Source organism: Bison bison, unplaced genomic scaffold (genome assembly GCF_000754665.1).
Source record: "Bison bison bison isolate TAMUID 2011002044 unplaced genomic scaffold, Bison_UMD1.0 scf7180017864254, whole genome shotgun sequence".
NCBI lineage: Eukaryota > Metazoa > Chordata > Mammalia > Artiodactyla > Bovidae > Bison > Bison bison.
In genome coordinates, this window is record NW_011494826.1 from 3340192 (window position 1) to 3353172 (window position 12981).

Sequence of the window (12981 nt, forward strand, 5' to 3'; positions counted from 1 at the left end):
CCCAGAGTTTCCTCTCTCTCTCTGCTTCAATGATGTTTTCTAGAAAAGATCCTCAGAATGGTTAACAAAATATGTAAGTATGATTTAGGAAAAACATGGCATTCAGATGTTCTAAAACTTATGCGAACCTCATTGAAGTTAAAAATAGAAAGATGTACTTAGCTAAAGGTCTGTTATTATTTACTTGATGCACATTCATTTTCAAAATTGATTTTTGCTGCATTCCTAAGATAGGAAAAAGTACTCTTCGCCCCCCGACCCATAAATACACATGAATTTAAAATGATGTGAATTTTATTGCTGAAATACTAAAAACAAACTTATTTTCAAACACATCTCTTTTAGATTTCCTGGTGGATGTTCCTGGTCGTGGGAAGGTGGTGGTGGACATCGCCTATGGTGGTGCATTTTATGCCTTTGTCAGTGCTGAAAAGTTAGGACTCGATGTTTGTTCTGCAAAGACAAGGGACCTCGTGGCTGCAGCAAGTGCAGTGACAGAGGCAGTGAAGGCTCAGGTCAGTACTGATGCTGCCGTCATAGCTGATAGCCTCCTCTGTGACATGGAGGAGATATAAATGACATGTCTACAGAAATTAAATATCTCTACATTTAGGTTACCAGTTGTACTAAGAATAGGGTGCTGGTTGTAATCTTAAACTCTAGAGCAGGACTACCTGGGTGTTTGCGGATTTGCCGTTTGTAACTTGTATAACCTTGAACAAGTCACATTGCCTCCGTGTGCCTCGGTTTTCCCATCTGTAAATGGAAATTATGAAATTGGTGCTTCATAGGGAGTTGTAAGAGTAAGTCAGTACGTGTAAAGGACTTAGAATAGTGCCTTCGCCATAGTAAATGTTCAACAAATGACAACTGTTCACTTTAAGAATAAGTTATAATATAATTTGTGGTTATTTAAACAAATAGAAAATAGATAATATTACACTTTGAAATGCTTTTGATATACGTGGTCATTCTGCACCACTTGAAAATAATGAATGTCAAATATAGCTTACAAAATGGATTTCATTAAATCTGATCAGAATTTCTCTTATTTTGCAGAGAATATTAATTCCTAGTTAGTGAATTTTTTTCTATATTGTTGCGAAGTAATAACTCAAGTAACTCCAGTTTGACTTGGGAAAACTGTTGTTATAAAATCAGTTTAGATAATAAGTAATTCTAGACTATTCTTTCACTTCTAGCACAAGTCTGACATTTTACCTAATTGGGACCTGTATATAAAACTCATATACATACTTGAATGTTTTAGCATATGAAAATTTAATTATCGTTCTAAGTGAACAATAACTTAGGAAAGATAGAATCTAGAATACTTCTAATAATTAAGGCCTATTTAACATATCTGAGGCTTTAATTTAACATAATAACCTATAACTTTATGACCTAAATGGCAAAATGAAAATATATACTATAACCCTGTTCTAAATTACCATTTTTCCAGGACTTCCAATATAAATATGTAGAATTATTTTATCATGAAAACTTCTGAAACTCTGGACTTATATCTGTTTTCTGTTCCAGTAAGCAGACAGCTAATAGTTTGAGTTAACAATTTGACACAAAATAATTTGACCTTATTTTTTAATAAAATCAAGAGGAAAAGGCATTGTTTTCTTAATAAAAGGAGGAAGTTTAAACGTCTCATTAAAGCTAGAACGTCTCACTAAGGTGGTAAGGGGTGGACTTTGAGGGAGGAAGGGTTCTGAGGAAAATATGAGAAGTTCTGTCAGTGATGAAGCAGGCAGTAGGTCTACTTTGTGAATTGCTGACCACTTGGGAGCCTGGTGGGCTGCCGTCTATGGGGTTGCACAGGGTCGGACACAACTGAAGCGACTTAGCAGCAGCAGCAGCAGCAGCATCCTACTTATGCAGATTTAGGCAAAGGCCATTTGGGAGGGAAGGGGACTAAAGTAGATGTAGTATAAATTTGTCCTTATCCTTTTAACAAACATTTACCAAGGACTTATCGTATGTCAGATACTATGTTAGATGCTGGAGACCAGAGGAAGAACAAACCCCACTGCCTTCAAGGAGCTCAGTCTAGCGGGGGCAGCATCCCTGTGTGCAGTGTGACGTAACTGCACGGGTGCTTTAAGGGGATGGAGAACAAAGGTCCAATATGCAGGCTTCTTTAACTGGGTTATAGATGGACTCCTTGGATTTTAGGACTCCAGTCTCTTCAACTGCTTTAAGTGATAGGTAAGTGGTAGGGGAATGTACTAACCATCGGGATACAGTAGAAGTAAGATTATAGTCATCTTGGCCAGGCTAACAGACGTTACAGAAATCCAGAAGTTAAACAACCAGACCTCCCAAGAAGAATAGGAAGCATTGCACATTTGAGGCAGGCCAAGCTTTACTGCTCATGTGACTTAGCTGCCCTGCCATTGCCTGCTTCTGTGTGTACCTGCTGCTTTTTAATGATACTGACTTCAGTCCTTTATAATAGCCTTTTTGCCCCATCCAGTTGCTTCTCTTAACCTAATAGCTTCTGCAGCCTTATACTTTTTGCTTGCTCATGGCCTCTTTCAGTTCTTGTGTTTATCAGTGATACTAATTTCAGCTCTAGATACTCATTGCTTGACTTTTCTGCATTATCCTCTTCAAGTTCCTTAGGGTGAGATAAGGATTGCCTTTCTCTTCCTGTTTGAGCAGCCATGGCTGGCCTGTGAATTGACTGTCCTGGGGTCAATGCTGAGGTCAGTGCTTCAAAGAGTGCATATGTTTGGGGGTTAAGTGTATAAAATACGGCTGTTCCTTTAGAGGATATGTGCAGGATGACCTCCTTAGAAAGGGCTCAAAGTGTAAGAATCATAACTTCCAACAAAAGTATCTTTATTCATCTAGAAAAATGTGTAATTTCTAATATCAATATTTAGTGTTGTGACCCAAAAAATATTTTTTAAAATGATAAAGATGGAAAAATTATATCTAAGAGTACCCCATATCTGTTATTTAAAAGATAGATTTGAATGAAAATATTTATTTTACATGTGGTTGTTAATTATTTTATTTACAGTTTAAAATTAGTCATCCTGACAGCGAAGACCTTGCTTTTCTATATGGAACTATATTAACAGATGGAAAAGACACTTACAATGAGGAACCAACCACCAATATCTGTGTGTTTGCAGATGAACAGGTATTAAAGCTGGGATTTTTAGACACAGCCAGGTAATATGGAACTAGAACTCTGTGAACACTATCTTCATTTATTCTGAAACAGGTTGACAGAAGTCCTACCGGCTCAGGAGTGACAGCCCGAATTGCCCTTCAGTATCACAAAGGGCTTCTAGAACTGAACCAGACCAGAGCCTTTAAAAGCAGTGCAACTGGCTCAGTATTCACAGGGAAGGCTGTGAGGGTGAGTGGTACCTGTAGCTTCTTGTCTGTAAATATCTTACTTTTGATTCTGGAGACCTGAGTTGGATGTTAGGTAAGTTTTTTCATTAAGCTCTTAGAAGAGGACTGAAAAAGGACTGACAAAGGACACAGGACTGAAAAAACTTCTGTTCACCTAGGATATTGGTTTTCAAAGTATGGAAAGGACCTTGGGGTCCTATCCATGGGTCCACAAGGTCAAAGCTATATTCATAATAATACTGAGATGTTGCTTGCTCTTCACTTTCATCATTTCACATATGTACAGTGGAATTTTCCAGGAGCTACATGGTATGTGATATCTTAACTGATTGAATGCAGAAGCAAAAATGAGAATCTAGCTGCCTTTAGTTAAGCCAGACATTAAAGAGGTTTGTTAAAATGTAAAAAATGCCATGTTTCCCATTACATTTTTTTTTGTTGGCAGATGTAGCTATTTTCACAAAAATTTGTTTATTACAACATGCAACAGATTTATTATTTATAAATGAATTAATGAACAAATATGTTTAATTTCCAATATCAGAGATCAGATCAGTTGCTCAGTTGTGTCGGACTGTTTGCGACCCCATGAATCGCAGTATGCCAGGCTTCCCTGTCCATTACCAACTCCTGGAGTTCACTCAGACTCACGTCCATCGAGTCAGTGATGCCATCCAGCCATCTCATCCTCTGTCATCCCCTTCTCCTCCTGCCCCCAATCCCTCCCAGCATCAGAGTCTTTTCCAATGAGTCAACTCTTCGCATGAGGTGGCCAAAGTACTGGAGTTTCAGCTTTAGCATCATTCCTTCCAAAGAAATCCCAGTATAGAAAATATTAATTGATATAACCTAAAAAACTCTTTGAGGTCCATATTCATTTTGGGATTGTTTGTTCTGGTTCTGTAAAAAATGGCCTAGTATTTTGATAGAGATTGCATTAAATCTGTACATTGCTTTGGGTGGTATGGCCATTTTAATAATATTATGTTTTCCAGTGCAAGAGCATGGAATATTTTTTTGTTTCTTTACATCATCTTCAGTTTCTTTAATCCATGTGTTATAGCTTTCAGTATATAGGTCTTTCACCTCCTTGGTTAAGTTTATTCCTAGGTATTTTTTGACCCAGTTTTTTTTTTTACTTTTTCTGATATTTCATTATTAGTGTATAGAAATGTGACAGATTTCTGTGTATTAATCTTATATCCTGCAACTTAGAACTTTATTAGTGCCAGTAGTTTTAGGGTGGAGACTTTAGGGTTCTCTATATAGAGTATCATATATGTCATCTGCAAATAGTGACAGCTTACCTCTTCCTTCCCAATTTGGATATATATTTTTTTCATATGTGATTGCTATGGCTAAGATTTCTGATACTAGGTTAAACAGAAGTGGCATAAATGGGCAACCTTGTCTTGTTTCTGAATTTACCAGGAAGGCTTTCAGCTTTTCACCATTGAGTATTATATTGGCTGCCGGTTTGTCATAAGTGGTCCTTCTTATGTTGAGATATGTTCTCACTATACCCACTTTGATGAACATTTTTCATTATGAATGGATGTTTAATATTCTGGGATGCTTTTTCTGCATCTATTGAGATGATTATGTGGTTTTTGTCTTTCCTTTTGTTAATGTAGTGTATCACATTGATTGATTTGTGTATGTTGAACCATCCTTGTGACCCTGGTATAAATCCAGCATTATCATGGTATATGATCTTTTTTTTTGTATTGTTGGATTGGTTTGTTGAGGATTTTGGCCACTATATTCATCAAAGATATTTACCTGAATTTTCTACTTTTTTAGTTCTTGGTCTGGTTTTTCTATTAAGGTAATGGCTGGTGATATCCTCAAATCTTAGGATATTAAGGGATCCTGAGACCAAAATGTTTGAGAACCATTAAACTAGGTTTTGGATTTTTTTTGTTTTTATTCTATAGGAATATTCCATTTTATATAGTAAGATGTGAAAGTGCTGAAAAGTTTTGGAAAGTAGAGTTCTTATTAACATAGTGCTAAGTATCTTCAGTCATGTCCAACCCTTTGAGACCCCATGGACTTTAGCCCACCAGAGTCCTCTGTCCATAGGATTCTCCAGGCAAGAATACTGGAGTGGGTTGCCATTTCCTTCTCCAGGGGATCTTCCCAACCCAGAGATCCAACCCAGGTCTCTTAAGTCTCCTGCATTGGCAACCGAGTTTTTACCACTACTGCCACCTGGGTACCCCTTATTAATATAATGTAATCAAATTTTAAATGTGCTAGCAGAGCTAATTAATGAATTACTCATAGTAGTAAGTGAAATCTACTATAGTATGATTAAATTGCATCTGATAAATTAATATACTCACGAACAGTCCTTTAATATAGCAAATAATTTATCCTAATAAAGATTTTAAATCTAATATAGCGGTTTTAAAGTTTTGTTTTTCTGAACACTGAATTTTGTTTAAGTTAGGGATTTCTACACAATATAGTAATCTTGATGGAATACCGTGTTATATGCAGAAATTTGAAATACATTGTCTTCAAGTCTGAGATTTAAGATAAAATAGTAATTGTCAACATTTATTGGGTGCTTCACTACATGTTAATTTCTAAGCTCAGCACTTCATATATACCATCTCATGTAATTCTCACAAGAATCCTATGAAAATTTAGAGTTTAGATACTTTGCCAGAGGTCAAACAGACAGCAGAGCCAGGCTATGAAGATGGGTCTCTCTGAGCAGACCCTATACTGTTAAACACCATATTTTCTTGCTCTTAGGCAAAACATTTGATGCAGATGGGCAGTTTCACCCATATGAGAATGAACTCTATTCTCACCCACCCAAATCTTCATCCCTACCATGCTTATCTGTGCCTCTCTCCCAAGTCTAACACTGTCCACTAAACTTATTTCAAGATGACTGTCCCAGAGATACTTCAACTCATTAACATGTTCTTCCTTCCTAAATATGTTCTTTCCTGTCTCATTCCCCATCTTGGTTAATGGTGGCGCAACTGCACTTCCAGGCTAGACACTGTGGTCATATTTAACTCATCTCTATTCTCACCACCTGTGTACATCAGCCCCCAGGTCTATCAATTCTGCCTCAAAAGTATCTCTATATTTTGTTCTGCATTCTCACTAAAAACTGCCCTCTTGTCTCTAGATTTAATTGATGAATTAAACTTGCCTCTTAACAGGTTGCTGGGTTTCTAGTTACTGTCTCTTCCCCAATTAGTTCCCCACTTTACAGCTAAACTTAATCTAAAAGCATGAATACAGTCACTTACCTTAAAAGCCTCCCAGTTGCCCATATGATCGCCGTACTCAGTTGCATCCAACTCTTTTCAACACTATGAACCATAGTCCACCAGGCTCCTCTGTTCATGGGATTCTCCAGGCAAGAATACTGGAGTGGGTTGCCATGCCCTCCTCCAAGGGATCTTCCTGACCCAGGGATCAAACCCACATCTCCTGTGTCTCCTGTACTGCAGGAGATTCTTTACCACTGAGCCACCACACCAGGGAGGCCCACTTAACTCTTGGATTCTCTTTAAAATGATAAAATTTGAGAATACAAGTTTTAGGCTAGGTAAACTATGCGGGCAATACCTTGATATTCTCCTTTCATCATCTTTTTTCAGGAAGCAAAATGTGGTGATTTTAAAGCTGTCATAGTGGAAGTATCCGGACAAGCGCATTACACAGGTACTGCAAGTTTTATAGTAGAAGATGATGACCCACTGAGGGATGGATTTCTTCTCAAATAACTTCTATGGCTCATAAGGGCTTTCTTTTCCTAGAAATTGTTGTCATTACTTATTTTTCTCTGAGTTATGTGGAAAACTATAAATCCAAATTGTACACATAAACCAACTGAGATTCTAAAATACTGTGGCTAAATATAAAGTCATTATTCCTCAGTTTGTACATGTATATTGATATAACTATCACTTACAGAATATAAAGTATCCAAAATGCAGAATACTTTTCTAATTATTAACATATCAGGTAAAATTAAAACCTTAGTTCTTCTTACTTACTTAGTTCTTATTACTCTGTGGTAGTCACTGTGATATTTTGTTTTAAATGCTCTAAGCTTGAATTGTAGCCCTCACAACAATGGGTCTTACAAGTTCATTATTTTAGTCTTCCAGTTTTTACATAAAATCATGCCCTCTCTCTGGAGAAGGAAATGGCAATCCACTCCAGTATGCTTGCCGGGAAAATTCCACGGACAGGGAGGCCTGGTGGGCTTCAGACTGTGGGGTCGCAAAGAGTCAGACATGACTGAGCACACAGTACCTGTCCTCTCTCTAAGCACGATGCAAGGGAGATATATTATTATAAAGTCCTCAACACTTAGCAGTCATAAACTGGGAAGGAGGAGGGTGGTCAGCTTCTTTGGGTGGAAGTTGTTGTAGCTGCTGCTGGGATGTCCTCTAAGCTGCAAAGACCATGAACTTGAGAGAAGACCAAGAATCAGGCTTCTGATATATCATTAAGGCTCTTATAAAAGTGGTTGTTTATTGCAATTATTTAAGTATAGGTATACAGTCGGAGTCAATCAGTGAATCTCTATAGTGGGGCAAATCTCATACTCTACCAACTACATGCTAGGTAATTTAAAACATGAAAGAAATGTTAACTTGTTGGCATTCTTGCTAGTTAATTGTCTGTGAGTCTGTTAAAAAAATAACATTTGATTATTATCAGTCATTATAAAATGAAATAAAAACGAATCAACATGTGATTCTCTTAATATTCAGTAAACTTTTTTTGAGATAAGTAGTAGTATTTCTTTTTCTTAGCATACAGTGAAGTAATTAATTCATTTTAACTGGCTCTGTCATCCAGCAAGTCTGTACACATCCCGTTATTAGGTCTATGATTGAATTATCTCTCTAAAATGAAGACTATAAAGTTAATGTTCTTGATTTCCTTATTAAATGCAAAAAAACTAATGTTTTCCACTCGTTATCTCTTAAAATTTGTAGTAAAGAATTCATTTACCTCCAAAAAAAACACTCAATATGACCAAGAAATTTCCTACAGATTAAAGAGATTTTCTTTACTTTTTTTTTGGCCAGAGAAACATTTTCTTTTTTTGAAAGTATTTATTTTTTAATTGAAGGATAATTGCTTTACAGAATTGTGTTGGTTTCTGCCAAACATCTATATGAATCAGCCAAAGGCATACATATGTCCCCCCTCACCCATTACACTTTTGAAAAATAGAAACAGAACCACTATTTTCTCTCTAAATTTCACAAGTCACATTAATTTTTCAAAAAATGCAGACCAACATTTAGTAGGTTTTACTATTGTTTCAAAATTCTCTACAGACAGTGCACCTTCTGATCAACTGTACCCTGGCTAGCACTCCCTCTGCCCGTCCCTGGTATGCCACATTTATGAATATGAGAGAAATGGAAGTCAGATGTGTTAAATTACTCTATTAACGTTACATCTGGGGCTTCCCTGGTGGCTCCCTGGTAAAGAACCCGCCTTCCAATGCAGGAGACACGGGTTTGATCCCTGGGTCAGGAAGATCCCCTGGAGAGCGAAATGGCAACCCACTCCAGTACTCCTGCCTGGGTGGCAAAGAGTCAGGCGTGACTTAGCAACTAAACAATAACAACACAGTCACATTTGGGGCTGTCATTCTAGCTCTGCTGACTCCAGGTCCAGTATTTTCCTGCTGCACTTCCTCCACTTGTGAGACAGGACAGCCAGAACTTGTTTTATGATATAGTACTTCAACAAAAATATTCTGTTTCCTAAACATTGAAAAATTAATACTGCCTAAATATTCCTAAATTCTAATCCTAACCAGAGCCAAACCCTTGGAATAATATTCATTCCTTCTGTATTTCACCATGCCTTCCACAGAGTCAAAACCACTAGGGAAATCAACAGCTATTCCTCTTGCTTCCACATGTCTAATCAGTCATGAAGCCTTATTGATTCTGCCTTCTAAATACTATTCAGTTCTCTCCCTTCCCATCCTTGCTAAGGGGCCTGCCTCATCACTAAGCTTTTTCAAGCAACCTCCTTCCTGTCACTGGTTCCTTCCTCTAAGCTATTACCAAGTATCATCATAACAAAATGAAACAAACACCCTGTGTCCACCTTCTCTCTTCAGCCTGCTATCTGTCACCCTTTTCCCTTCCTTTTGTAGTCAAGCTTCTAGATTCCTTACTCTCTTATTAATATATTTTTTCATCTTCCATTTGCTACTCAACTATTACAGTCTGGTTTTGACTTGATTACTCATTGGAAGCTGTGCTTGATCTAACCTAGATTTAATGGTCACCCATGGGTTTATATGTTAAAAAGCAGATTCATTACTTTGCCTACAAAGGTCCGTGTAGTCAAAGCTATGGTGTTTCCAGTAATCATGTACAGATGTGAGAGCTGTACAATAAAAAAGGCTGAGCACCAAAGAATTGATACTTTTGAACTGTAATGTTGGAGAAGACTCTTGAGAGTCCCTTGGACAGCAAGGAGATCAAACCAGTCTATCCTAAAGGAAATTGTCCTGAATATTCATTGGAAGGACTGATGCTGAAGCTGAAGCTCCAATACTTTGGCCACGTGATGCAAAGAGCCGACTCATTGGTAAAGACCCTGATACTGGGGAAGATTGAAGGCAGAAGGAGAAAGAGATGACAGAGGATGAGATGGTTGGATGGACCACTGACTTAATGGACATGAGTTTGAGCAAACACCGGGAGATGGTGAAGGACAGGGAAGCCTGGTGTCCTGTAGTCCATGGGGTTGCAAAGAGTCAGACATGACTGAGCGACTGAACAACAAGGGTTTACTTAATCCATGGTGGATGCTGGTGCTTGCTTCCAGCAGGCAAGTGTGGTACGTTTTGGAGCAGGAACCTCTATACCCTTGGTGCAGAGCTCCAGGGAATAGGAGCCAGGAACTTGGGTTCTATCCTCGGCTTCTTGTTTGTGCTCTTTCGACCCATCTGCTGATGCTCTGAGGTGGATGTCTATGGATTTGGTCAGCACCATTCCTTTCCCCTTCTTTTATCAACAACACTCTCCTTTTCCTTTGGGAAATTATCCCTCCCCAGCATGTAGCCTTGCTGAGGCGGCCAGGAAAGGGTACTCCAGTCAGAGTCTCCCCACCAAGACCTGGGATCTTGCGAGAAATGACAAAAGGTCTGAAAAATGGTTGAAGCAGACTTATTCCTGTAGATCCCTAAAGAGATCGTTCTCAGTTCCTCTACCTGTAGAGTTGCCCTGACTTCTCGTGCTCTTGGACTTAGCTATTAAAGACTATCCTTTTGAACTCCCCGCATCCTTCTGGCCAATTCTGTTTTTGCTTAAATGAGACAGAAACCTCATTGTATTGCTTATATCCAAAGACCCCAATCCAGACATGAATCCCTAAAATCTCTTCCCCTCCTTCTCTGTAAATGCTTAGTTCAGACTTGTCATTTCTCTCCTGGGCTATTACAGTGCCTTTTCTTAACTGGTCTCCCAGTTGCTAGACTCTTGCTATAGTCATTATATGTTTAAACATCTATGACATTGTAATATATTTGTGTTTGCCTAAAACTGTAAGGTTCTTTGGGCTAGGATCCTGGTTTCTGAAAACCTAGTACAGAGAAGGTTTTCAAAAGAAAACAAAAGTAATCTATTATATATTTTTGTCTTAGTTCAGTGGTTTTCAGCTGAGGCTGGCCCCCCTCTCACCCTCTTCCCCAACATTTTGCAATGTCTGAAGACATTCTTAGCTGTCACTACTGCCATCCCATGGTAGCGACTAGGGATACTGTTCAACATCCTACAGTGCATAGGGTAGCCTCCACAAGAAAGAATTATCTGGCTCAAAATGTCAATAATGCCGAGACCAAGAAAGCGAGTCTTATTTTACCACCCTGCTGTGCTGTGTTAGTTGCTCATTTGTGTCCGATTCTTTGCGACCCCATGGACTATAGCCTGCCAGGCTTCTCTGTCCGTGGGGATTCTCCAGGCAAGAATACTGGAGTGCGTTGCCATGTCCTCCTCCAGAGGATCTTCCCAACTCAGGGATTGAACCCAAGTCTCCCGCATTGCAGGCAGATTCTTTAACATCGGAGCCACCAGGGAAGCCCTTTTACCACCTTAAATGAACTTTATTTTATACTGTAAATTTCCAGTAGGATATCTTTCCCCACCCAAATGAGCACCCAAAACACTAATATTGTTGATACTGAGACCTGAAAGTATACTAATCATTCTTTAGATCAGTGTTTCTCAAACTTGCATCAGAATCACTTGCAGGGCTGGTAGCTGGGCTCCATCTGCAGAGTCTCAGATTCAGCAGATTTGCGGTAGGGCCTGAGAATCTGCATTTCTAACAAGTTCCCAGGTCATGCCAGTGCTGCTGGTCCAGGGTCCACACTTTGCAGACCACTGCTTTAGAAAACCTAAGGGTTTATTACCCTTTCCCCCGTAAGATGCCATGCCCAGAAACTTGAGATGCAAGCTTCCCTGAGCAGGCACACCCTTCCTGTTCTGAAATCTTCCTGCCAGATACCTGGAGCTGCATCTGTGGCGACTCCAGCACCTTAAACTCAAAACATACCACCTTCCAGAGAACTGACAAAGACTGAAAGCAGGGCAAGGAAGCAGCAACTCTTCCCTCTTCCCTGACACATGAGACAGTAACGGTCCTGAGGGCCAGGCCCTTGAAAGCAAGGTGACATCCCTTCTCCAGGATCCGTATCCTAGCTCCCCAGAGCACCTGTATCAGAATCACATTGAGGACTTAGATTCATGGGCCCATCCTCAGTAACCCTGGGAGTCAGCCAGTGACTGCATTTTAATAAGCTTACTACATCAGTGGTTCTCAAAGCCTGGTCCTTTGAGACCAGCAGTATCATACACCCGGTAACTTGTTAGAAATGCACATTTTCAGACAGGACCCCATACCTACTGAATCTGAACCCCTGAAGTTGGACCCAGTCACTTGTGTTTTAACAAGCCTTCCAAGTCAGCAGTCCCCAACCTTTTTGGCACCAGGGACCGGTTTCCTGGAAGACAATTTTCTCACAAACAGAGCTGGGTGAGGCAATGGTTTAGGTTTCACCCCCTGCTCACCTCCTGCTGTGCAGTCTGGTTCGAACAGACCAGGGACCCCTACCGGTCTGTGGCCTGGGGGTTGGAGACCTCTGCTCTAGGTGACTCTTGCCTGCTCAAGTTTGAGAATACCTGGTTTAAGTCTTACTGCTCCCTCATGTTTAAGATCTCCGAATTTAGACTTGTTTTCCACTTCAGGTTCTAGATTCCTTTCCTACTTGTAGATGCCAGAAGCACCCACAGGAAGCAACCAACCCCCTCTCCCCTCCCTACCTCTCTGTAGAACATGTATATGGAACCAGAGTGTGAGAGTGAACCCCTATTGAATTTGGCCATCTATATGAGGGCCACTCCCATTTTAATCTGGCCGGGCAATGGTCCCCAGGAACTCCACCTGGCACTCTCTGAAGCCTACCCACCCTGGCCGCGAAACCTTAGGGAAAAGTGATGTCCTGGACACGCTTTTCTAAGGGTTCTCGGCCCGCGGCCCTCCCCGCGCTCCTGCGTAAACACGCGGTTCCCTTGA

The 12981-nt window shown here is 39.8% G+C and overlaps 2 protein-coding genes across 2 annotated transcripts in view; both read left to right on the top strand.

Annotated features, from left to right (window-relative positions):
* Positions 1-8336, top strand: part of L3HYPDH (L-3-hydroxyproline dehydratase (trans-)) — a 12470-nt gene extending 4134 nt beyond the window's left edge. Inside the window, exons 2-5 of the mRNA XM_010847675.1 lie at positions 346-515; positions 3041-3163; positions 3248-3385; positions 7017-8336. Of these exons, the coding sequence (XP_010845977.1) occupies positions 346-515; positions 3041-3163; positions 3248-3385; positions 7017-7142 (557 nt within the window). The 3' untranslated portion in view covers positions 7143-8336. The remainder of the gene's footprint in view (positions 1-345; positions 516-3040; positions 3164-3247; positions 3386-7016) is intronic.
* Positions 8337-10206: 1870 nt separating this feature from the next.
* The window catches only part of GPR135 (G protein-coupled receptor 135), a 4492-nt gene continuing 1717 nt past the window's right edge, over positions 10207-12981 (top strand). The window contains exon 1 of the mRNA XM_010847766.1: positions 10207-10245. Coding sequence (XP_010846068.1) covers positions 10207-10245 — 39 coding nt within the window. The remainder of the gene's footprint in view (positions 10246-12981) is intronic.